At 37.0% G+C, this 26,753-nt stretch overlaps 1 protein-coding gene across 1 annotated transcript in view; it reads right to left on the bottom strand.

The window, feature by feature from the left end:
• Nucleotides 1–1,524: 1,524 nt before the first annotated feature.
• LOC139129163 (death-associated protein kinase 1-like) overlaps nucleotides 1,525–26,753 on the bottom strand; it is a 153,551-nt gene continuing 128,322 nt past the window's right edge. Inside the window, exons 5-12 of the mRNA XM_070694809.1 lie at nucleotides 15,214–15,312; nucleotides 14,282–14,338; nucleotides 7,585–7,713; nucleotides 6,773–7,036; nucleotides 6,212–6,335; nucleotides 5,516–5,664; nucleotides 4,760–4,942; nucleotides 1,525–4,197 (exon numbers count right to left, since the gene is read on the bottom strand). Of these exons, the coding sequence (XP_070550910.1) occupies nucleotides 3,097–4,197; nucleotides 4,760–4,942; nucleotides 5,516–5,664; nucleotides 6,212–6,335; nucleotides 6,773–7,036; nucleotides 7,585–7,713; nucleotides 14,282–14,338; nucleotides 15,214–15,312 (2,106 nt within the window). The 3' untranslated portion in view covers nucleotides 1,525–3,096. The remainder of the gene's footprint in view (nucleotides 4,198–4,759; nucleotides 4,943–5,515; nucleotides 5,665–6,211; nucleotides 6,336–6,772; nucleotides 7,037–7,584; nucleotides 7,714–14,281; nucleotides 14,339–15,213; nucleotides 15,313–26,753) is intronic.

Below are 26,753 nucleotides of genomic sequence, written 5' to 3'. Positions count from 1 at the left end.
AATGTCTGCGAATGAAACTCTTGTGCTTGATCTTGCTACTTTGCACACTGGAAATTAAAGAATTATGGACTATCTCTGTGCAAGTGGTAAACATTAAAGGCATGTTGTCGTTTGGTGAATAAAGTGACTTGTGAGAAGTTGTATGCGAATACAAAGAAGTGTTATGATATTCCCGATATTGCGTCACATGGCTCATCAAACTATGGGCGGTCCTACACTGCAGCAAGGGAACGTTATGTTGTGACACTCTGTGACTCACATATCTGTCAATACTGTTGTCGTGTAGTATTTATTCGATAAGTACTACAGGCCACCGGCCTAATTTTCAAGCTTACAAATCAATACATAACACACAAGTAAATAATACTGCGATTTTTGCCTGTGTACCTACTGACATAGGTAATCATGTTGTTACAATATTTGATATTGCCTTGACACTAAAGGCAACTATATACTACGTTCTCTATCCCTTGGTGTCACAATATTGGCCTTACTCTGAAAGATGCTTGCTAGAGAGAGGACTCTGTGATAAACCACCAGTACAGGCGGGTTACAATCACATTGAACATGTAAAAAGAAATAAACATTATTTGTATTGCATTAATGCCATAATTGACAAACGACCAGGAAATTTAGAAAGGTAGGCCTCACAGAAGCATTGTCAATGTAACTGAGTTTTTATATCATTGAATAGCCTGCTTTAAGTAGCATATACTAGGTGGTCAATTGTCCCATGGACCTTGTAATATATTACCTTGAATGGAAATAATTATTGGACCAGTTTAATGTCATATACTAGGTGGTCAATAACCCTAATGTTAATCGAAAACTCGGTTCAAACACTTTTAAAACACCACAAAGCTTAGGTCTGACCTCTCAAGCACAGGGGTTAAGTTAGAGGTCACTAACATCCAGGTAGATTCTTCGAAGGGTGTACTATGCTACTAGAGAACTGTACCAATAAACCATTATGCTACCTTTGATGAGTGCAAATACGTGAGGCTCTGATGCGACATAAATTTCGTATTAACGTTTGCAGTGTTTGTGTTTTAACGCAAGAACTACAATAAAAATACTAACAATAACTTATTGTTTAAAGACCACTTCACAGCTTGTCACAGCGGTGTGAACACAACACTTAAAGGTAAAAATAAAAATATCTAAAATAAAACAAATTAATTCGGTGAAAAGGCGTAATTAACATCAATGGGAAAAATAAGCAAGCTGAATAAGAAATTAACCTAAACACAGCAAAGGAGGTATTTAAAAAGTCTCACTATAAATGATAAAATGAAAAATGCAGATAAAATAAGATGCAAATCATCGGTAGCATTGACGGAAAAAATGTTTTAGCGTCTTCTTACAAAAAAAACGAATTCGTTCTTCGACTGGGAATCGAATTAACTCCGTATGCATAGGAATCATATTAATGCAACAGCCAATCTTCATCAAGCAGCTGTAACATAAAGGAGTAAGTTTAAATGCGATGCCAGGAACTTTTTTTATTTTAATATATTTTTATTTAATTCGAATTCCATTGCCTTTGCTATCTTCTTTACATTCATATCTAAACATTGTCTGTGCTGATACATACATTAACTTGTTTCAACTTGATTCTACGTGGCAGACGATTTTGAACAATACTAGATCTTAAATGTCTGTCCCGTGTAAAATGTGAAAAATATTGTTTGTAAGAAATCTCGAAAACTATCAAATAATAATATATTTGTCTCTGATATAAACAGGAAAATTTATGGGCTTGCACCAGTGGCAACAATGACGCTGATTGACCGATAACAGGTTAACTTTATACACACATTGCTGAACATAAGTATCTTATATCATGATACAACACACGTTTAAACTTTAGTTTTGCGTACACACATACATAACTATTCACATAGAATACTATTTACTTGCAGATCTAACAATAATTGGAAACGAATGTAGGAAAAAACCTCCCGCTTGACGTTATTGAGTAAGCCTTCAGAAAGGCTGCAGTGATTGTTTGAGAAGGCCTTTATTTCGCACCGGTAACTTAGGCACTTGTTTTTAACCCTAACATAATAACTTCTATCGACCTTGAACATCGTAAAAACTATAACTATAAAAAATAATTCAGAATTGTGATATTACGCTTAGGAGACCAAGGTTGGCATTGATATTTTTCAGACAATGTTTCGGCATGGAAGTCCTCAATGATTTTTCCAAGCAACTTAGCAAATAATCGATCATTGCAAATACAATTTCAGAATATTCATTTTTGATTGGAGTACGGAGACTAAACACAGTCTACAACCAATAAAATATTGGTCATATTGATGTTTGTCATGTTAATATGACAAATTGTTCATACTAAAATGTTATTGAACAGAACACTGCTATAAAAAACTTTTAAAAGCCTCAGAAACGTTAGGTTACAAACTTTCCAAACTGAAGATAGAAGTAGAATTTAACAAAACACCAATCTAATATACTTCAAACAGCCCAAGCAATAAGGTTACAACTGAAACATCTCAGTAAAATCTTTGTACGACACACAAATGCAACAACACATTATTTGAATGTGAACTGTTTTCAGTTCTTAGGATCAACGTCGAAAACGAATGATTAAAAGTGATTTTCTTCATATTGCGAGAAATTCCTTTTGTTTATAGAACGACATACTATAAAATACTATTATTTGATTTTACCACTATGTCTGATAAGTATAATTCGTTTAGGTTTTAGGTTTCAGTAGAGTCACATAGAGTCACAGTTATCGTAATAAGTGGGATTCACAAATGTGATGAAAAGGAACGAATGTTTGTCTCTCTGTGTCATTGTGTTGATGCAGGCCAATCGATGATCGTGCTGTTTGAATTAATTAACTTTAATGGCTTTTGTTGCTGATAAATCGTGTTGAAGATGGGCGCGTTTAACCCTGTCTTATATGTCCTTTTATTTAATCACGATAGGATCTCTCTGTAACGCTGTGGCCCCCTTTTGAAACTCCAAGCCGCTGAAACATGTCGACTATCTCTTTTCTAGCTTGCTCTACGCGGCAGCTTTCATCATTCAGAATTTTCATCAAATTGCTGAAGGTACTCTCATACATTATGGCGCCATCAGTTGGTGATCCTCCACGTTTCTTTCGCTCTTCCCATCGTTTGGACCATTCTGATAATATATGCTTTGTAATTGACATCGACAAAGATTTACTTCCCAACCTCGGACTTTGATTGGTGGTATACCCATTAGATCTGCCATGATTCCATAGTCACCTGCCCTATCTCTCTTTATATCCATTATCATAGAGAATTTTTCCAGTGTTTCATGATTTATCCACTTGACATCACATTCGTATTCCAGAGCACGGAGTAGTGTGGTATCATATCCGGCGCAAAGCAAATCAGTAGTTGCATCTTCGTCGCCACCTTCCTCGTCATAGACGTTGACACCTTTTCTCTCCGCTTCCACAATCTTCTGAATTGAGTAGTGTTTAGCTTTGTCCGGGTCTATGTCACTCCTTAACGAATGAGCGCTAAGAACACGACTCTCGATATCACTACCAGGACAACAGATTTCTAAGACATCTTCTACGTATTCAAACACCTTTTCCATTAGGTTGTGGCAGTCTCCGATCTTTTCTTCGTATTTTGCCCTGACGCAGATGTGAATGGCCCTCCAACCCCTGGTCATGTACACCAAACATTCAACCACATGGCAAACTTTGATACCATTCTTCCATATTCCACTGGGAGTCTGACCTAGGTCACGGAAATGATTGTAAAGTCTTGCCTGTAGTCGTGGAAACAATCCAGGTGAGAAGCTATCTGTTTCATCTCGACATTGGATTCTGCGACCGAAATAGATTTGTTTGGATGAATCCTTTCTCCACTGTGATTCTGGCATGTTTTCAACCAACAACGCGGGCGCGATAAACTGCACGTCGCTACCAGGTACTGAAGGGCTGTTGTCAGCTTCAAAGACGAGCTCGAAAATCTTCAACAGGTTTAGAAGTAATTCAGTATCGGCAAATTCACTGAAGACTTCGTCGATGTCACTTCGACTGTAGAATCTCTTATTCATCCGTAATTTCTTGTTGTATTGAAGGAAAATGTCAGTGGCTAGCATTGGTCCAAAAACTCTGGAGCACAGCCACTGGATATTGAGGACTATGATGTCATCGCCGTTTGGATTTTTGATAAAGAGAAGCTGCAAATAAATGTTCTTAAATTAAGTAAATAAATGGTAATTTTGAGACTTTATTGAAGTAAGGCTTACCATTACTACTTAAAGATTATCATGATACTCAACGATCAGTTTTGAATGTACACATAACACATACAGGTGATTTTGAATTATGAAAATATTGCTGCTAAATACCCTACGAATTATCCAATATCAAGACAAGAAACATATTTTAATGTCAAAGTGAACCACAGTTGTTTGCTTCACACAAAAAAAATTCTAGCTTGACTATTTAAACAAGAGAAAAGCCAAGTTTATATTTTGCCAGTTTTTAAAAAGTAATGTTATTAGACAGGATAGATAAATACCAGTTGTCCGGGTGGTCCGTAGGCGTGGTTGTTCGGCAGAGTAGAGAGTGAAATATATTATCAAAGAAGATTCATAACAAGAATAATATCAATTTTCTTTTGTCAGATTTACTTCATATATAGTAGGGCATAGGAGCTTATGTCGTCACAAAAATCGCGACTTTGTGATCATGGAGAAATGAATGAAAGTTATGCGAATTTTTAAGAAATCTGTATACCTCTCCGATGTTGTCAAGATAAGATGTAGCCGTTTTGAGGAAATCTTCCTCCACCAATGGATATATTTTCTTCACTTGTTCCATATAGGCATGCCAATACAATATTGGAAACTTCTCGTTGATTTGCCATTTGTTCTTACTGTCTGCAATCTTCGCACAGAGTTTAGGTATTTTCTCTTCTCGCTGAAAACATAATGGCAATGGAGACTCAATACGTTCCTTATGATAGGTTAATTTTTAACTGGTTGTCTTCTGGGCGAAATTTATTGATTTTTTATGATTATAATTCAACAGCCAAACAAGTCTGTAATTTATAATTACATAATATACGTGTAGAACGGAAGACACAATTGCCTTACTCCAGAAGATTCGGTTAAGTGCTGAAATAGATATTTTCGGATGGAAATTTTAATAAGAGTGTATTTTACCCCAATACAATTTTTGCCTTCGAAATCGAATATACTATAGTTCTGCAGTATGAACGATTCACATTTAAAAAGCCTAGGGACGAATCGAAGTGAGTTAACCCTCAGAGACAGGGAAGAGCTTTTAAATGAAAAAGGTTATAAATGATTTTCGAATGTAGGCAACGGCTTGAAAAAACTGTTATGGTAAAGCTAAACGATGTGGCGTTCCAAATAACAATTATTTACATCAATATTTTTAAATATTCTTCGAAGTGACCAAATTTGATTGCCCTTTTGATTTGCTTGCAACTAATGATCACTAATTCGCTTGAATGTGTTCAAAACGTACCTTGGCATTTGTCAGACTTTTTCTAAGTCTGGTGATATCCTTATGTCGGGAATCATGACAATTGAGCAGATATGTTTCATCCACTATGTTCAAGTATTCCCCAAACATGTTCTGAATCTCTGTCCGTATGTCTTCTACGATCTTGATTGCTTCAAGTCAAAGTAATTACATGCATCGTTATTTCATTTGTCTAGGCATACATGTGAGAACACAATGTAGAATATTGGTACCAAGTAGGTATCGTATCGGACTTCAACAGCTATGAGTAAATTAACTGAAAGATAACGTAAACAGATTCTTTCTGCAGTTCACCTTATGAACAATAATGTCATTTAAATTGTAAAAATGTGTCTGTATTTTAACGAAGACTACAAAAAATTTGGTCAGGCACCGCGATCAACTTCCACATTGAAATGCTTCTGTTTTCGCTGACTGGTGTGTGACTAGGTACACTTTTTGTGACACAGGAAAAGTACAAGCATAACATATCTATATCTGAATAGGCATGTACGTGGTTTGGTCACCATATCTTATTTATTTTTCTAAGCATCTGAACAGGAACTAACAACGTGCTGAGTGTTATATCAGCAGTTGACTGTTCAATTGTAACAAAGTCGACATGTTTCTTGCAACAGTCCTTCAATACCAATAGAATCTGCGTATAAAAATATACGTTACACTATGTATTTTACTCACCACGATGACGTCGAGACTCTGTCACATGATCAGCACCACTTGCCACTAAAATTACCGTCGGTTTGTTGTCGCTACTTTGGTCATCAGATCTTCTAGACTTGATGAATCTCGGCCATGTCAGCATCTAATCATTTGAAGATACGAAGAGTCATTAGGTACAATAATGTAGTTAAATATTCTTCGACGTAGCTGAAGATATGAAGGGCAGAATTGTCTTTCGCCCAGTAAAGATTTTTAATCATTGCTTCGGTAAAGTTTGTGTGTGATTGTGATAGTTGGTGTATGAGCAAGAGTGCTTATGAATTTTACAACTTGTTGGGGTGTCACAGTCGGAAAAATTGTAATAACTGTATACCCGGTTATAGAACCACTCTGTTTTGTGAGTGAGGATTTGGCAGAGCAGCTATGTCTATTGCCTCCTTCTTAGTTGACTGGATACCGTATGTTGTAAGTTCGAACCCTGTGTATTAGTACACCATGAATGCAGAAATATCAATTTACGGATATGTTGATCTCAAATTCAGCATTGTAATATTAAGATCGTAGACTTCATTAACTTGCCTTCTCCGTAAGTGTTCCATCAAACCCATCAATAACATCCATGACTTTGAAAACATTTATAAACACCGTGTCGTTCGCCCTCAAGAACATATTATGGGTCACGTAGTATTCCGGTTGTCCAGCGAAGTCCCAGACAATATAGTTACCAGCTTTTGGTATATTGACCATGTTGACGTCAATACCAGGCGTTGGAATATGCGTGGCCTCGTCTTCAGAAGGTGCTTTCTCTTCCGATCGACGAGTAAAGTATGCTTCCAAAAAGCCCTGGTGAGTTTTACAAGAAAGAAAGGGAATGATGGGCAAACTGTAAACATGTCTATAATTAAAGTGTCGATTTACATTTGAGGTTTAAAAGGATTCACATTTTATGCGAACTCTTATACGAACAACAGAAAAAGTACTGTTCTTGTCATTTTCTTATTTCATCAAAGTGTACAAACTAAAACTTTTGTGATTACAAGCAACAGCACAACCAAGTATATAATATATGGAATTGTTGTCGTAATATTCGTCACTGAGAATCTAGCATCATTCAATAAATATATCTTTGTGCAAATACAATCAAAACGATTCGGCATCATCATTTTAAAAATTAAAAAATATCCCTTTACCAACGTTTTCAAACGGTTTGCAAATGACGGCGGTGTTTCTGAGAAATCTGTTTCTAGGTGGACAACTTTTATTGTGTTATAACTAAGGCACTTTACTTGCAAACTAACAAATTGGTAATATTCCAAATTACATCTCTCTCTCTCTCTCTCTCTCTCTCTCTCTCTCTGTCTCTCTCTCTCTCTCTCTCTCTCTCTCCTTACCCTTTGTAAAGCCTTCACAAGTGTGGTTTTGCCAACACCACCATATCCGCACACACTTAGCCTGCTACTGTTTCGTGTAATCCCTGGCTCTTGCATCAGTACACTGAACTCTGCCTTTTTCTTTGCGGCCTGAAAAAGGAAAGTGACTGTTGTAAGAAGAGTGAAAACTTTCAGAGGATGTACATATTAATGATATGCAAATAGCAAACTTTAAATGATTTTGTAAATGCTCCTGGAATGAAAGTACAAAAAAGTTATGCTTTGTACTTACTTTTCGTTCAACGGAAACTTGTATAATACCATTAATATAAATTTCTTTGTAGGATCACTTAATGAAACACCTGCAGAGCAATTCGCTACGTTCAATGTCGGTGTCCCCTCCTCTATAACAACATCAAACACGTTTTCATAAATTTAAAATACAATTAGCTCTAGGCAAAGTCTAATTACTGCTTTGGGTGACATGGAATCGCGCCAGTGTTAAAAACATCCTGCCTAATGAATGTTTAGTATACTGAACCAAATCAGTGCAGGTGATGTCGGAATTTTCACAAGTCATGTAACATGGGACAGGTAAGTAGTCAGACTATTTCCGATACTCTCAATGGGAAACCAATGATACTCTTAAGCCAATGTTACTCAAATATAATCAGCTTGAAAATATATTACATGTTCTGATGTTGACACACAAATGTGTAATATATTTTAATGATACAAACGATAGTACAAAACATCTAGTATACAAATGCCATTAGCGACTACATCCGGAGACTTTTTCGTTTCCTAACACGGACTGTGCACACTGCTTGTGCGAGCTGTGGACTGTCTTTTCTCATAATTCTATTTGTGCAGATTATTTTTGGTGTTGTATGTTTACCGATGATGTCAGTCACATTTATTGCATAACAAAACAAAGAAATTAAGACGTGTAAAAATTGAAACGGTACAGTAACAAATATCAGGTTACGATAATGGCGAATATCTGGTGAAAATTCTAATTATCATTGAGTACAATGTGTCGCTATTCCTAACAACTTGCGTTTATACAATTTGTAATTTTACGTTATAGATTTTGGGTGTTCAAAGGTCATCGATTAGCAAGAAGTGCCGTGATTCTATGTTGTCTCGTACTGTACCATAAAATATGCATGAAGACGAAAAAGTATTTCACCAGATGATGAAAGGGAACTTTCGAAAAATAACATTAACTATTCAATCGTATGATACTAATATCTGATTTCAGGAGCTTACAGCGCTTGTCTTTTGAGTTTTGAGTTCTAGGATTTGGCACAAACGGATTTCTTGACTGAGAACTACAAGTTTTCATCTAACATTAACACATAACATCGAAGGATGTGTGGATTGCCGCACATTCTCTTATCGCGCGGAATGTTTAAAAACACTATAGCGGAGGTTTTAGCTCTCGAACAAGTAACAGTTACAGTATATTTCCCACATTCAGGCGTTTGATTGGCTGGAAACTTTGCAGCCCGGTCATCCCATGGAAGAAAGCTGACAGAGCATACTACCTCACAATGGTCAACCACACCGCAAGGTTCGACCATTGTAACAACAAGCGCCGTTATTTGTACTGATGAGTTATTTTATTGGGAATATCGATAAATAAATGCAGAATTGGAGCTAGTCTTTATTGGAATGACAACTATTATATGTGTATTGAGCCCAGATACGTAGCTCAAAGCGAGTTTCTAATTCGCTATAAGTTGGGACCGACGTCTCCTCAGTTTTGAAAGTAGTAATAATTGTAGCCCCTGGGCCGTGCGCTGGCTTTTTTCTCTCCTACTGGCTGTGGCCGCCGGCCGGTGCAGGTGCTGCAAAGTCAACGCGGCAGAAAAAGCCGGCGCACGGCCCGTGGGTAGCCCTACGAGTATGGCGAGAAAGCCCGGCTTTGGCTACGCCGGGAGGTGACGTGGACCAATCTTGACACTCGCCCTACTCGTAGTTCTAAACCGGATACAATTATTGTAGTAGCATTTTGATGGCCTCGTATTATACAACGTCGATCGACATCATTCCATTAATACTCATTGTCAATGACTGCAATGCAGCTATATTTTCTCAGAGTGAGATACTCAACTCCAAATCATACCCAAACGTTCTCTACTGTCGATGCTGACAATATAAAGTTCTCTCTTAGCCCCTTGTATGTATGAACTACGAGAACAATACATTTATCACCACCAATGTCTTTGTATTTCGTGAACTATAAATTGCTGGAGATCACTATTACTACTTATTGCCTTTCCACGGACTTACGTTCTTCCCTTGGCAATGTGCATTCTTTCAATAGATTGCTCCAAGGTGATAAAAATGAGTAATTAAGCTCTGCGTGGCAGGGTTTGTTACAACCGATAACGTAGTAACTAACCGATAACGTATCAAACCCGATAACGTAGTAAAAATTCACCGATAACGTAGTAAATCAACCGATAACATAGTAACGAACCGATAACGTAGTAATTTTTTCTAACCGATAACGTAGTAAAAATTTACCGATAATGTAGTAGTTTTTCCTAACCGATAACGTAACAATAAATTTACCGATAACGTATCAAATTGAAGTATACTGTTTTCGTGATATTACTCAGACATCACGAATCGAATTTCATCAATTTTGGAAATGTGAACCAATTTAAAAGTATTCCTGCAGAATGAATTAAATATACAATACATATGAGAGTGTCTTTATTGACACACTTTCTAAGTTGGGATGACTTGGAAAAAGTTTTCAATATGACCGATTTTAAAATTTCGTTACTTACAACGTCAGTATATCAAAATGACAATAAGCCTTTACAAAATAATCGTAATCATACCCATCAGTAATCTGATAACACTTGGTAAAAATTCGTAATACACTAGTAATAAACATAGACACAAAACAGAACAGACAGTAAAGCACCGGTACACAACCAAGTAACTCTCATTCTGGAACTGAATTACAGGTAAATCTGGACTCATTGCTCAATTGAATTCCCAACAATCACTATTCATTAATTTTGCAAATTACTCCTGTAAGCAAGCCTAGTCAACAGATTTTGTAGACAACGTATTGCTTTTTCTTTTCTCTTCATCCTTTCTGTTGTGATTCACGTCGATTCACATCTTATTACGAAGACATCTGAAAATTATTGAGTAGTCATACACTGTATAGTGCTAATAGAAAAAAAACGCTTAGGCCAAGAAAAATAGTTTGTTTCAATTGAGACCCGCCACGTCAACCTTTTTCTGCTCATGAGGAATATGTATAAAACAGAACTGTAAACAAAATAACTGACACTAACATTCCATTCAGAACAGTACACATATGTCACTGTTATATTAAACTGTCTAAACTGTGCATTGCTGCACTAAAAGTCAAACCGCAGAACTGTTGCTATAAAAAATACTAAACAACACTACTGTACATTTATCTCTGCGTGCATTGCTATGTCGTTTTCATGTTTTTCGCGCATTCTTGTTGGTTGAAGAGTAAAAGAAATGAGAAGAAAAAAACCTCGTCACCACATCAGTTTTGCAATGTCTATGATGAGAAACAAATATATTTATAACAATTTACGCTGAACGGAAAAAAATAATAGAAGAAAAATAAATTTAGTAAGAGACAATGTGATGACAAATCGATCTATAGATCTATCTATTCACCTATCTATTGACCATTTAATCGAATTGATCGATCGATCTATCGATTAATTGATATATCTTTCTATCGAATCGATAGATCCTTCGTTCTATCGATCGATCTGTCAATCAATTTATCTATCGATCGATTGATCGATCGATCGACCGACCATCTATCAAACATCGATAGATAGATCGGTCGATCTATCGATTGAGTGATTGATTTATCTATCGATACATTATTGGTCGTTTTGAAGTGGTATTGGTTGACTACTCTATATTGTCAGTCGGTTTAATCAGTTATTGTTCATTGATACGTTATCGGTAAATTTGTTGATACGTTATCGGTTAGGAGAAATTACTACGTTATCGGTAAATTTTTACTACGTTATCGGTTAGAAAAAATTACTAAATTGTCTAAGACTTGCTCAGAGACACGCAGAGACATATGCATGGGCTAGTCGAGACTGCAAAATTTCGAGCCAATCAAATGCCTTAATTTGGAAAAAATCACTTTTCGAGAGGTATAAGCTCTGCTTCAGTGTATTTATTTTGTATAATTAGATAACGTGCATCAATCGACACATACTTTGACGTTGCGTCTAAGAGTAAAACGACTTATACTTCACAGTCGTTTTTGCAAATCCGTGTGTGACTGAAACTCCAAACTCAAATGACAATCGCTGTAAGGGACCGTCTAAGGTTGTCGCATAAGTTCAAAATTAATTCGTTCCTTTATATCAATTTCCCCAAAATCAAACTTCAAATCAATCTTCAGATTCTAATACTATTAACCATTGCACAACCCTAATGAGTTGGAAACAGTTACAGCAAATATTTATCTTGTTCCGATGATGTCAAACGTTCTCTTGTCGTTTGGCAGTCGTTTTTACGTGAAACCGGCAACTTTTCACCTACACCTTTTAAGAGAGCGATTTTCACGGTCGCTTGGCCATAGACTTGATTTTCAAAACAGACATCCCATAGTAACCACGCGCGCATAGTGACGTTCCGAACGTTTTTGCGTTGTACAAAATGTCGCCTGCAGGTAAAGGAAAATCGCGCCGAGAAAATGTTCAGCGTGCCCTCAAAACACGCTGGAAGGTACGAGAATTCAGCAAAGAGATGAAAAAATGCAACATGACCGTAGCCTGTACAGAGTAAATCAGAAGTGTGACGTGTTATTCGCTATACACGAGGAGGTCGTGGTTATAATGCCGTTGATAGTGTCGTTTGTAGACCTACCGGAGAATGAAAGAATGGCCGTCGCATTGTCGATTTGAGTGTACTAGCCGAAAATCTTGACACTTGTGTCAGTTGCGGGCTTGCCTTCACGATTGTCATCTTGTATTTGGGAAACGCCAAGTTCTGGGCCTCGGCTCCTGGCTCCACGTAGTGTGTGACAACTTAGCCTGCAGCGAAGTCAACCTAATCCCCACCGATAAGCGTCACGGCAATAAATATTACGTGATGTTTTGTATGCTGTATCAATATATAGACCCTAAAAAGTAGAAGAATCGAAAAGTCTTTGCTTTGTTGTGTCATTTCCCTCTCATTAAAGTTTACAGGTAGGCTAGAATCATGACCATGCCTCGACAGGGCCACTGCAGGTAGCCACTGCAGGTCAGCAGCATTTGAAGAGCGCCCACGTGCGACGAACCCGGGAGAGCATGGTTTATCGCCAGAACCTGTAAACCCTAGTTAGATTTTGCAAAATTGTGAAATATCGAGCTCGGTGACCTACTAAACAAAATGTGGTTTTGTAAAATTCACAAAAAGAGCTATTATTTAGCAAAGTTTGAGAAAATTGACATTAGTAGAAACTATCAATAATTAATAAATTACCCTCTCCCATTCCTAAAATTTGGGGCATATTTGTTGCAATTTTGGTTAAAAAATAAATATCATGACTTTTTCACTCAATTTTAATGTAAATAAAATCTATAAAGTAGCTTAGGTTTATAATTTCTTTATTCTTTTACAGTGTAAACTTGGAAAATGCAATCATGATATAAATATGAAAATGATGACCTGTTTTATTGATTTTTAGTGATTTTGTTAAAAACCGTGAATTTTAATGTCATTTTGTAAACAAACAAGCGCGGTGACCCCATCTTTTTTCCCAGTTTTGGACTATTTACATATGTAGGTATTCAAAAATCCCCATTTGAAAAAAATGACATTACTTTTACTTTTTCCGATCTTACATCCTTAACAAAGCAACAGTACCTCCTGACGGCACACGCGCGATAGACGTCGCATAGCATACACTGCACTACCGATAACAGTCGAGGCCGAAATTAACATTCTCGTTTGTTTTAACTTTTTCGCTTTACATGGTTTTTCAAACACAAAGTAAAATTTCCGTATTTTCAAGTTTTTGTCTCTGTGTTCTATTCTGATATCAGAGCAAAATCCTATAGACAATGCGACTGTGTGAGTCGGGTGTGTGAGTCGGCACGTAGCGTCTTAATCAAGGATGGGCATATAAAATCAAAACAGAGTAAATTAAAGGAATAAACTTCAGCTGCAGCTGTTGGGTAGATCGTTAGGTGAACGCAATGGCACACGGACATATGAACCTTGCTCGGCCAGCCAGTTACTGCTGCCGAGGAAAGCCGAGTCGGTGCTGAACGTTACGCGTATGGAACGAGTAGCCACTCTACGCAACGTTCTCGCTACTGATATAATCTCAACCCGGACTCCTTTTTCCGTCACAATAACGTCCATAGCGGTGTGTGTTAACCGTGACGGAAAATGTTTCGCAAAGCTGCAGTTCACATGCAATTTTACATGTTGTCAGATATATCGTATGTGAGAAGTCGGTAAGAATGCATTGAGAAGGTAAATGTGACTGCTAACGTGTTTTAAAGTCTAGGTTGTGTGTATGTATCGAATTCATCCTCCTGGCTCCTTGAAAACGTCTGACGAATATAACACTCTACTTTGTTCTTTCTATCGCCAAAATGGAAGCAAATATTAATCCCTGACATGATAAATTTAGTTAAATTGAAGAATCGTTTAAGGCGTCTTGAATTGAACGAAATAAACTTACTTTTAATAATGATTTCACTCTTCTGCCATCAGCAAAGTCAAGAGGAGTGTCTCCACCCTGAATAAAATGGAAACAAAAGATGCGATTTACCGGCATGACCTAATTTTTGCGATAATTCGATGTTTGTGCAGTTGAAGGAAAGCAAAACTTAGTTATACAAAAAGAAACCGTTACCTTGATAAAAATTCAAGAAATATGGTCATAGAAATAACGGAAATGTGAATGTGCTCGGAAATAGCCAAGTATACGATGGAAAGTTACAGGCGCGAGAAAGTTTGATTAAATCTGAAATTTAAAAGTGAATTTTGCTTCTTTTTTTAGACGTGCAAGGCATCAACACAGCGCCAAATATTGCACCCTTCTGCAAAAAGCGGAACAGCATGTCTGAAAATCTAATGACAAAAAAATGAAGTGCACTATTGCACATATTAAAATGAAATAAAGTCGCTTTCAGTACTCTGAACACGGTTAATAGAAAGCGTGTATATGTTTTTAGTGTGTGCCTTTGCCAATTAAATATATTTTAATACCTTTCATCAATAAAAGATGTAGTTGACATTATAGATCACCCCTCTTTTTTTGGTGTGATAAACGTCAAACTTATCAATTAATGCGCGAGTCGTACAAATTACTGTTAAGAGTCGATAAGCGGAACTTTTTGTCTAAAAATGTAATGACATAAAATACAGCGCATTTTTGCAAAAATTAAAATTAAATACGTACACTTTCACTAGTTGCAACATGGTAAACATAAAATGACTCTATATTTTAAATGTTCAACTTTAACAATCGGGGACATTTTGATATCATAGTACACTTCATCAAAAAAAATAGTTGACTCTTTTGAACACCTTTCGATGGTTTTGATTAAAGTCAAAGTTATTAACAAATGCGCGAGTTGTGCAAATTATGACGATAAGGATAGTCCTTACCCTATCTTGTACTTCAAAAGATGCATTATATTGCAACAGCAACTTCGTGGTGACATACTTTCCACTAGGCGCTGAACAGTGTAATGGAGTCCATCCATCCTGTGGAATTATATAATAGGCATAACTGATGATGTACATTCAATACCATCATCATGTTACATCCGATGTTTGACGTCTTTAACCTCTTTCTTCTTTAATTCCTCTAAGTCGGAAATTCGATATTGAAAACAAATAAGTTTCATATTCCTTAACCTTCTCAAGATGGAAACAGTGTTCCCGCCTGATAAAATTGTTGCTTAAAGGGCCTTTGACATCCCCATAAAACCAAACGCATAATCACTCTTTGGGTCTTGAAGTTAGCCTACGTCACTGTCTTGCATTGCGTATCAACCCCCTTGTCAAGATAAAATGAAAGTAAAGGTTACGGGTGGGCGTGTACCCCTCGCCCAACTTGTTCGACTTTTTTCGGCTTTTCGAAGTTGAGCCGACGACTTATCTCAATACGAGCAAACAGACTTTCACACCTTCGCAATATCATGTCCGTAACTGTGTGAGGCAAGGGCTTCTTTCGCTCAGAACGTACACCCAACGCGCAACGCACGAGAGAGCAAATTGTAAGCTTAGTGTTTAGTTTGCTATAGTTACATGTTCTTTTCAGGAGATTACCAACGGTCACATGTCGCGCGTACGGCCGATCGACTCGCCTATCGAGTAAATTAAAATGACTGAAATTATAATGACTTGTCAGGCTATCTGATTAGGTGTGCTATACTTTCGTGTCAAGTATGGGAAATTTCACCTGGAACATTTGCGCGCCAGGGAGCTTCCCGTCTCTACACAATCGTGAACTGGTGAATGCGTGTGAAGACGGCGATTCAAATGGCGACCCGACAATGCGGCGACAAGCTTTCTTTGTTTTTCTTAATCAAAACATGTACAAAATAGACCTGACGCATCACTTTTGCAGGATTCGTTTGCTCTGAAAATGCACGGGAACATGGGTCGATTGCACCTTTTGTCTCGTGCTCCAAGGAAATGATAGTTCTGTCAAAGGTCGACGTCCAACACAGCTACACTCAGAGTGATAGTTTTCGGAAAGGGCAGTGAATTTTGCCCAACCAAAGCCGTTTCATAAATGACGAGCACTACGAATTCTTATTACCATACCTTTTGTGTTTATTGTCAAAGTGTTAACACGACGGAAGTGGTATTTAGGGGTCAAGTTGCAAAATTTTTGACCCCGTGCTGAGTGCGTAGTAATCGGACTGTTATCGCAATAATCGGACGTCGTATTTGGAAAGTGAGCAGGGGCTAAATGTTGGTAATTTGAAACTTCAAAACCCCACTTTTCATTTTCGATGTGTTCAAAACATAATGTAAATATTTCGTGATAATTAGTTACGTTTAATAGACGACATAACCATATTTCGACGTGTTTGGCGCTTACCTACCGGACATATGGGCTGTCTCCGTGTGTTGCTTTCGGCACCTTTTATCGTATGGTCTGGCTAACTTCGCCAAATTTGTATAGCCCGAAATAGCTTCTACTAAACAAACTATCCAAAATGGGACAGCAGTATCACTTCACTTAATATGAGGTCACACAACTTGTAAAACGCTATCATTACGGAGCGAAGTGAGTCCGACGAACAGCATGGGATTGAATGTCCGAAAACTGAGGTCGTCCGAAAACTGCACACTGAGTGTACTGAACTGCAGCTGCAACATTCAATGTATTGAATAGAAATACTAAGGGATTGCTCCGCTTTTTATAAAATAGATTCAACCGTGAAAAGTTCAAACTGAGACTGATAAATGTCTTATTTCATACAAAGAAATGAAACTTAGCCTCATCGTACTTTCAAATCTGTCCCGAGCATTCCATTGCTTTGTTCACTCGCGCTTTGTTCTTCAGAGTCAGAATCTGACTCTGATTTAGAACCACTCGTCCCGAATGCCTGGAGTTGCCTATGCGCCTTCAAGGTAATTCCCGTCGAAATCACTTTCTGAATTCTGGTCAACACTGTCCTCGCTGGAAGCAACTTGAGAAGTCCCTGCAGCTGAACCGCCGGCGTGGCCTCCTTGCCAGTGTTTATCGGGCGTCTGTGTGCACTGTTTATATAGCTGACTTGTTTGTGGTCTATTATATACAAGGACCGCTAAATACACTTTCGTGACAATAGCGTAGTACAAATGACGTCAATTTTACCTCTTGGTCAATATGCAAATACCGCTGCCTGGCTCGGGTGTGAAGAGGTCCCCTGATCACCAGGCATGAAAAAGGAGTCGCGCCATTTGCCATTCGCGCACATCTTTCCGAAGTGACACAATTTGCAATCCATAGACAGGTCCCCTAGCTGAGTTTTTAAAGGGAAAAAATAAAAATTTTGGAAATCATGTCATAGGCCCTTTAATGTCGACTAAATAACCTATATTGATGTACAAATATTTACTGGTCTTAAATATCATGTCATGAGTTCTAATTTATTTAGAAAACAAATATCTGCGGAACGGGACGGAAGCAAATAAAATATTATATTTCCTTCCATTTCTCATTCAGTTGATTGCCTCAGTCACAATATCATAGATATTCTGTCCCTGTAGTATTGAAATATTTGAAACAAAAAGAAAGACTAAACCAAAAATCACAGGTTGACGTGATTCAGGTCACTATTTTTTGCAATATTGGAGAGGAACCGTTTCGTTCCTTATAAGAAGAGGGAAGGCGCCCTGATAAGCGTGTATTTAACCAAACACCTGTAAGTTAATCCTTATTTTGCGTCATTTGTGACTTAAACGGTTACATCAGCGGAACACTTGAGTCTCAGTCATTGTCATACGGCGCCGTCTACACCGTGACACTTATTCCAATGAAATATTGTAACTATCCAGCGCCATGTAGTCTAAACATAGCGTTTATATATTTTATTGATAGAGTTGCACAGGGGAAAATGTCACAAACACCCAACTTTCCAATAACATCATTGATCAGGAACTAGTATCATATTGGAAATATGAAGTTCTGAAAAAACATGAAATGATAAAAGTGGGGAATACTACAAATACTCGAAAATAACAACGTTTGCATAAATCCGTTGAGATTTTTAAAAAATGAAGCGCAAACTAATTAAACTGGAAATATTTTCAGAGAAACATTGATTAAAATCATATCAGAACATACAATTGTCAGTTAGGGAAAGGAAACAATTAATATCAGTACTAGTTGGAACACAATTTGTCATTGTTGGTAAGTAAAAATGAGTTACAAAATGACAAAGATCAGTTGGCTCAATAAATTAATATACAGTGCATAATTTTATGTCAGTTGGAAAAATTCTTAAGTGGATGTCAAATCGTGGTTTTTGTATTAGTATTAGTAATAGTATTATACTACCCTGAAGACCAAACGAAATTAGTTCTGAATCGTGCTATGCAATAAGTACCTTGTTAAATGCAACTTAATGAGTGTCGTTCTCAATCTCAATTAAAATTCATAAAACAGCAGCTAAACTAGATTTTAATCATGGTCAATGGCTTTATATGACAATAAATAATATGACAGAACCCCATGGCCGGTGAGTGCAAGCGCGCCGTACTAGCGGTATTTGCACGAGTGCTGCGGTGTATTCGGCGGCAGTCGCTCGTGAAAGGACAGCCGAATACACCGCAGCACTCGTGCAAATACCGCTAGTACGGCGCGCGTGCACTCACAGGCCATGGGGTTCTGTTATTATTACATATGTTCTGTCTTTTATTTGCATCATTTATCGAGAGAATCGACGATTAGTCGTGCGTACTACTTGTCTGTCAAAGCTTCAGGGCGACCCTGCGGAGTTATATAACATTGACATCACTGTAATGAGGCATTAAATCAGCTTCATTTTTCATCGGTCAACGCCGCCACACCCTCTATTTTGATTGGCTAAACTATTGTTTACTTGTTTATCAAGATGACGTAAGAGGAACGTCGAAGGGCTCGCACTCTGCTTGCGATCGCTCACACGTACACAAACGTAGCAACATGCCATAGATAGCCAAACGAAGAGAACTTTGAACATGGAACGCTTTTGATTTTTTTACATGTTGAGCTCGAAATTCTTCTAAATGATCGATACAAATAACAGTTTGAAGATTTTTACGGGAAATTTAAGAGTAAGATACGGCAAATGTAACTTGTCGAACGATCAAATTTCAGTGTTTACCGCGATACCGTGGCACACACAAGCGCTCACTGTCATCAGTAGTAGCATGTAGGACACACAAGCACAGAATAAACTGCATGCAAAAGTGACATTCTATTGTAAACAGGGAATGTCCGGTGAGAAAACTACTGTCTGGCAAAACGTCTCTGAAAATGTTAACTGTTTAATTGGCTCCGCTGCGCCCGCAGTTACGTGTGTTTCGATGTATGATAGCCGCCGTGGTACGGCGGCCACCGTGTATCCACCATTGAGCTAGAAACGGACGTCGCCCGTTGTCAATGTTTTGGCTTCGCTGACAAACAAACTGCTCTTGCGGATAATAAAAATCATCCTCACACTATAATAAGTACATGCAATTTTCTTTGTCGCAGTTTTTAATCGGTAATATCGTGCATTTTACTGTAACGAGCATCGAACCAAAGTGAAACGAAATCTTGTAGACGACATTTTTTGTGTTTACAAACATAAATAGTTCCGGGTCAAAATTGGTAAATACTCATTACATAAGAGAATGGCATAATGTTTTGGTATTGCACTGCAGTGCAAATACCGGTAGTACGCGCGCGCTTCGATGCGAGTAAACTGTGGTACATATGTAATAATTGCTGTAATGGCATATAGTATCATTAAAACTTGAGACGATACAAGTTTTCTCATGCATCACGACTTGTCGTCAGTACATGCTGTGTTGACTTGAAAGAAAACAATCACATCACTTACTAATATACACATGCATATTAAAAAAAGCAAATTAAACATTACTTAAACATACATTTTTAAAAGTACATGATTATATCTTTTAATGCAGGTATTTTTATATTGGATGACAGTCTTTTTGAAATTGTCTCTACACTCATTTTAATGTGGATATACATCCATGATATATTACCAGGTATCAGTAGAAGATATTATGGCACATAAAACAAAGGATTATTCTCCATCTCCAAACATTCTTTCATATCAGCTGTTCTACGAAACCGTTCTAATTAATATCAGTATGATCTATTTGTCAATGCTAGAATTTTATCTCACCTTAAACTTGGTAAACATCTGTACTCCTAATAAACTATTCATGCTTTGAATTGTAGGCGATGCGAAATATTAATCGCATTTCTCTAAACTGTAGTTGGGTGTCAGACCCGCCCCAAAAACGCAATTTGAAATTCCCGCCAACGTCCTTACTTCCGGTTCTATGGTCAGTGACGTCATATGAGTCAAACACAAGTTGCGTGCTGGCTATTGACTGCGGCGGTCTAGCTGAGCGTCTTATCTTTTATTTCTTTGGTAATGAATGAATGAATGAACGAGAGATGACTCTCGTGTATTTATTGCATTTATAGGCCTCCGGCCCCATTGCAAGGAGTTACATTTCAAAATCTTGTACAATTTTGAAGCGGTATGAAGTACGCACTACAATACAGAAAATAATTTATTCAGAGAGACATTGTTTTCTTAAATTAAATGCCTTATAAAGAAATATACAGAGTTTTCGTAAAATTACATCATTTGCAGACTGTAGTAAGTTGTTAAATTTACATTGGTTCGGGTGGGTAGAGTATTCATTTGGAATATACATAAGACGGAGGTCTTTGTAAGCGGGACATTCTAATAGGAAGTGGAACTCATCCTCGACTTTGTTTGAATTACAAACTTTACAATATCTTTCAGTAGAAGTAATACCTGTGCGTCTACCTTCTTCGATGTTCAGTGGCAGACATCCACACCGAAAACATGCTAATACTTGAAGAAATTTGAAACTAAGACTAATATGTAAATACTTCTCTGGTTCCAATGCACTTTTATAATTGACATAATTACGCATTTGGGTTTACAACCAACATTTGCCCACCAATTCTGTTTAGAAACATCTTTAACTCTTAATTCGAAATCTTGTAAAAATTTATTTTTATTACCAACTTGTTGCGCAAACCAAGCATAACCAAAACCATATGTAAATAAAACGTGTTTCACTGACGTAACCCAGGTGTGTCTTCCCAAAGAATCTAGTTTCAAAAGCATATCGTAGGCTTGACGTGGCAACCTAGCAGAAGGTAATTCTATCAATCTTAACCAAAATTTTACACAACGCTTTACAGTTGATACAAAAACAGGAACACGACCACATTCACCTATAACAGCTTCGTTTTGAGCGGATGAAGGAAGACCCAAATATACTCTGCACCATCTTCTTTGTACTTGCTCAAGTTTGTCATAATATTGATAGCCCCATATCTCAGAGGCATACAGTAAAATAGGCAAAACGGTTGCATCAAATAACTTAAAATGTGTATGAAAAGGCAGCCCACCGACTCTCTTACTTGCAGTGTACAGAACTGATAACGCTTTACTAGCTTGATCAGCCAACGTTGTCACAGCCTTCCCCAACAATTTCTTGATGAAAGTAAAATACCCAAATACTTATAATAACTAACAACCTCAATAGGCTGTCCATTTAAAATCCAACATTCTGAACGTGACAAGTGACCTCCCCTGCGAAAAACCATAACTTTGGTTTTACCAACATTAACCTGCATGGACCACTTGGCACAGAATTGACCCAGTACATTGATGAGCTTTTGTAGGTTTACAACAGAATCTGCAACTATTGAAACGTCATCTGCATATAACAAAGAAAATAAATTACAATACTCTTGCATTAATTGAATACCCATTACATTGGAGTTGGCAAGCATGTCATTTAATTCTTCGATGAAAAACGTAAAAAGAATCGGGCTTAACATGCATCCCTGTCTCACACCCACTGGACAATCAAAATACTGTGAAATTCTGGATCCTGATTTAACACATGATTTAACGTTAGAATACATTGATTTAAGGATATGAAACATCTTCCCACGGGTACCTAGCAAAGCTAACTTGTATAAAAGAAAAGAATGATTGACTCTATCAAACGCTTTTGAAAAATCAACGAATAAACAGTAAAATTTCCCTCCCCTAACACTTAAGTACTTCTGTATCATTGCATGCAAGACAAAAATATTATCAACTGTACTGTGATTTTTTCTAAATCCTGCTTGACAATCTGACCTTAAGTCATTATTTTCAGCCCACGTTGATAATCTTTCATTCAAGATGGAAGTAAAAATTTTTCCGAAGGTATTTAAAAGTGAAATTCCTCTGTAATTATTAACATTGTTTTTGTCGCCTTTTTTAAACAAGGGGACAATTACACCAACTAACCAATCTTCAGGAAAATGCCCAGAATCAAAAATAAAGTTGAACAGAGTATGAAGAAAGGGAGTTATTACATCTGATGAAAACTTAAAAAATTCACTTGGAATACCATCCAACCCTGGTGCCTTTGAACCTTTCAGTCTTTTCAAACTTGACATAATTTCCTCTGTTGAAATAGGCCTATTCAGATCTTCAACAGACTGTGGTGATTCATGGAATGTATCAATGTTATGTATGACATCATTCACTGTTTGAGAAAAGCTTGTATTATTAGCAAAACTATCTGAACACTGCTCATACAGACTTTGAAATATTCATACCATTCACCAAGGCTGATATCATTTGAGGTGTGACGTGTACGATTAGTGCAGGATTTTAAGATCTCCCACATGTCTGCTGAACCACCCTTGAAAGCATTTGTAAGTTTTTCTTTCACTGCAGTCTGGTAATCACGCTTTTTAAATCTACAGGTTTCTCTGAAGTCTTTCTTTGCAGCAAAATACTCTGACAAGGCAAAGTCTGTACTTGACTTTCTGAAATATTTCAACTTGTTTAACATAAAACGCTTTTTGTTAACACAGATATTATCAAACCAACCTTCATGTTTGCGATTCACTTTTTGCACGTTAGACCCTTTACATAACATATCTTTGCCAGCAGTTTTCAATGCATTTATGAAATTCTCGATAGCACCATCGATATTTGGCAAGATGTCAATAGAACCTTTCAAAAGATTTGTAACACTACTAGACAATAAATTTTCAAGAAAAGCGTTTCTACAATTTTCGGACCATTTATAACGCATTGTAGTTGTATAATCATGGTCATTTTGGGTTATTACGTAACCATCATTTGTACATACATTACACAGAAAGTTGCAAACTAACGCCATATGGTCCGATTCAGTACGATGACACACTTTAAAATTCTTTACATTACTGAAAAGCTCTGAAGAAAGAATGACATAGTCTACCACACTAGCACCAGCATACGATAAACAAGTAAAATTTCCATCTTGATCATCATCTGTTCTTCCGTTTACAATATGCATACTTTCTTTTTTGCACAAATCGACCAACACTCTACCAGCTGGTGTTACAACCAAGTCCTTAGAATGACGAGGTCTGCAAAACGCATCTGACACGTAGCCAATATCTACTAAGCCTGGAACATGCTCCATTGTATCGTCAATTATATAATCTTCGAGAGACCCAACTCTGGCGTTGAAATCTCCCGCTAAAATAACACAGCAGTCCGGATTATCCGAACGATTTTGAACTAAATAATTATCCAATTTTTAGATATCAAAAGTGGCACTATCTGGCTTTTAATAACAACCACCAAGAATTATTTTTGCTGACGAGCAAATATGCCCTTGTCGAATTCAATAAAGACACAGTTTTCAAGCTCACTCTGTATTATTTTGACATTTTCAATCCACGTTCTTGTGTAAATCAGTACCCCGCCACTCGGTCTACCTCTTTGAGACTTTCTTTTGGCTGAATATGAAAATAGATTTTAGCCAGAAAACACATTTACAGAATCTTTCTCCGTACAAAATGTTTCTAGCAAACAAATTATATCAAAACTTTGACAGAAGGAAATAAATTCAAAATTATGTACATTTCTTTTCAAGCCCCGTACATTCCATACTAGTAAAGATAACTCACTATGAATTTCATGGCAAGGACCTTGGCCACATCCCTATTGGGGTGTATCTCTATCAAACTTGACAATTCGTTCACATATTTCATCTGTATCTTCATTTACACTGAAAATACGCTTGCAAGTAGTGTCTTTGACCACAAGCTTGTCGTACTGAAGATGAATATTCAAATCCTTATTAAGTTCAAGTAGAGAACGACGATGTTTTATCAATATTGTATGTAAATAGTTAATAGTTGTTGAGCTCTTTGTTAGCCATATGTAAACAGAAATGATGGTCTATCGTTGCATTTAATTGCAATAATGGTACGGGGTCAGGACATTTTTTAGCTTCCTACTGATCAGGAACATTTGAAGGCTCCTCCTAAGGTAAGTTCTTTAACTAGATCGGAGAGGTGTACGGTCGAACGACCGCGCACAAAATTCCATGCAGAAACGTCGGCGAGAGGTAATTATTAGCAGGCCAGTCCCTTGCTTTCTCTTTCCTTATTTATTATTTTTAACAGTGACACTGGCATTAAATTTTGTATAACTGATGATCGCATGTTCAATTCAGTCATAATTTTAAAGTAAAATTGAAATGTAGCCGAAAAAATCAGACCTCAGTCGTGTTTGGCTTTTAGAAATGCAAGTTGTTTGTTGACAGTCAAGTGGATTGTACGAAAACACAGTCCCTTCTGTAACAGATATAATAATTGTATTTTTCATAGTTACTGTAGTTTAGACCACTATGTTTTGAACACAAAGTGATGAAAAATGTAATAAATATAGAGCCCCACAATCCTGCATCGCCGGCATTCCAATGTCGCAGCGCTGCATGCTGTGGTTTAGAACACTGACTGCGAAAAGTAGCAAAATGTTTGACATGAATGCGCCAATTTGTGAGAATGCGTGCATGTACTGTTAGTCCAGTCATTTTAGGCCAAAAAAGGGGGTAACCCACCACAAATTGCAACAGAATTTATTTTTTCACCATTCATCTCAGAAAAACCCATATAAAAACATATCAAAAGTCTTCCAAAATCCGAGGAGTGGAAAACGCCTAATTTGCATAAATCCAAAATGGCCGCCCCGGTATTATAGTTTCAACGTTTTGGCCACTTACTGCCCATATTGGTCCGATTTTAATATTTTTTTTTATTTCCATATACCTTGTACATTCCGTTTATATTTTAGATATTTTTACAATAATTCCATCGTTATTATTTACAAAACAGGAACACGAGTCCGAATTTTACTGTAAAACAATAGTATTCTCACACACTATGTCTTGTAATCAATACTTGTTTTATTTTATATGATACAAATGTCTGTAATGTGAAATAAATAAATAAATAGATAAATAGATAGATACATAAATAAATAAATAAATAAATAAATAAGAAAGAAAGAAAGAAAGACAAGAAAGACAAAATTATTCATCAGTTGTTGTTCGTCTTTGCTAGTAAAGGGAAAGCAACTCCACTTCATATTTGGGTTGTTTGCGTTTTGTGTGTGATATTGTGTATAATATAAGTGTATATCATGTTTGGCTGTTTTGTGTAAAATGTTGCTCAGCCATGGCGAGACGTACCCGTAATCTACGTGTCTTGTGTTTATCCGCACTGGAGCGGAGAGATTGCTGTGACACTACGATACTTTGGCGCTACATTCGAAAACAGAGTTTTCTAGGGTACACACTAGGAGATAGGTTCGGATTAGAGAGAAACAGAATGGCCGGAGACAGCTTTGTATTGTGTCTTAGTATGACCAAGTTCAAAGATAAAAAGGAAACACATCAACAAGAATCATAGAATGACAAAAATAACGAAAAGTACTAGTCACAATAGAACAAAATTGAGCACTGCATCAAACAACTCAAATTCATTAAGAACCTATCGACACACAAACTCACCAAACTTAAAATCACGTACTTAGCAAAGGCTTAAAATTCATTCCCACAGTAAATCGTCCTAACAGAATCCACCTGTTAGGGGACATAAAATATACATTCCGAAAATGAGACTCCGATATATCATGAGACACAGACCGTGCAACACCCAGTCAAAATGAACTCGAAATGGATCCCACATACAACTGAGAACACAAAACTAGAAAATTATTTGGAAGCAACAAAATTGGCTATTGTTAACACACCTATTCGAAACACACAAAAAAACAACATGACACGTGCAGAACAAATAGTGTTCAAAACGCTATCAAAAAACAAGAAGATAACCATCAAACCGTTTGATAAAGGACGGGGGACAGCAATTTTAAACACTGATGATTACATAAGAGAATGTCAACTTAACGATCAACAATACTACACAAAATTGGCAACAGATGACACAAAAAATACGATAGAAGACATACCATATAACAGAAATGTACAATGAGAAACACATTGACCATCACACATATGAATATTTGAATCCAGTCGATAGAAAAATAAGAACGCCAATTTGGTACCTTCTACCGAAAATACACAAAGTGCCG

This window comes from Ptychodera flava, unplaced genomic scaffold (assembly GCF_041260155.1).
Source record: "Ptychodera flava strain L36383 unplaced genomic scaffold, AS_Pfla_20210202 Scaffold_96__1_contigs__length_367262_pilon, whole genome shotgun sequence".
Classification (NCBI taxonomy): Eukaryota; Metazoa; Hemichordata; class Enteropneusta; family Ptychoderidae; genus Ptychodera; species Ptychodera flava.
Note: the sequence above shows the minus strand (reverse complement) of the source record. Positions and strands in the feature narration are given on the sequence as shown.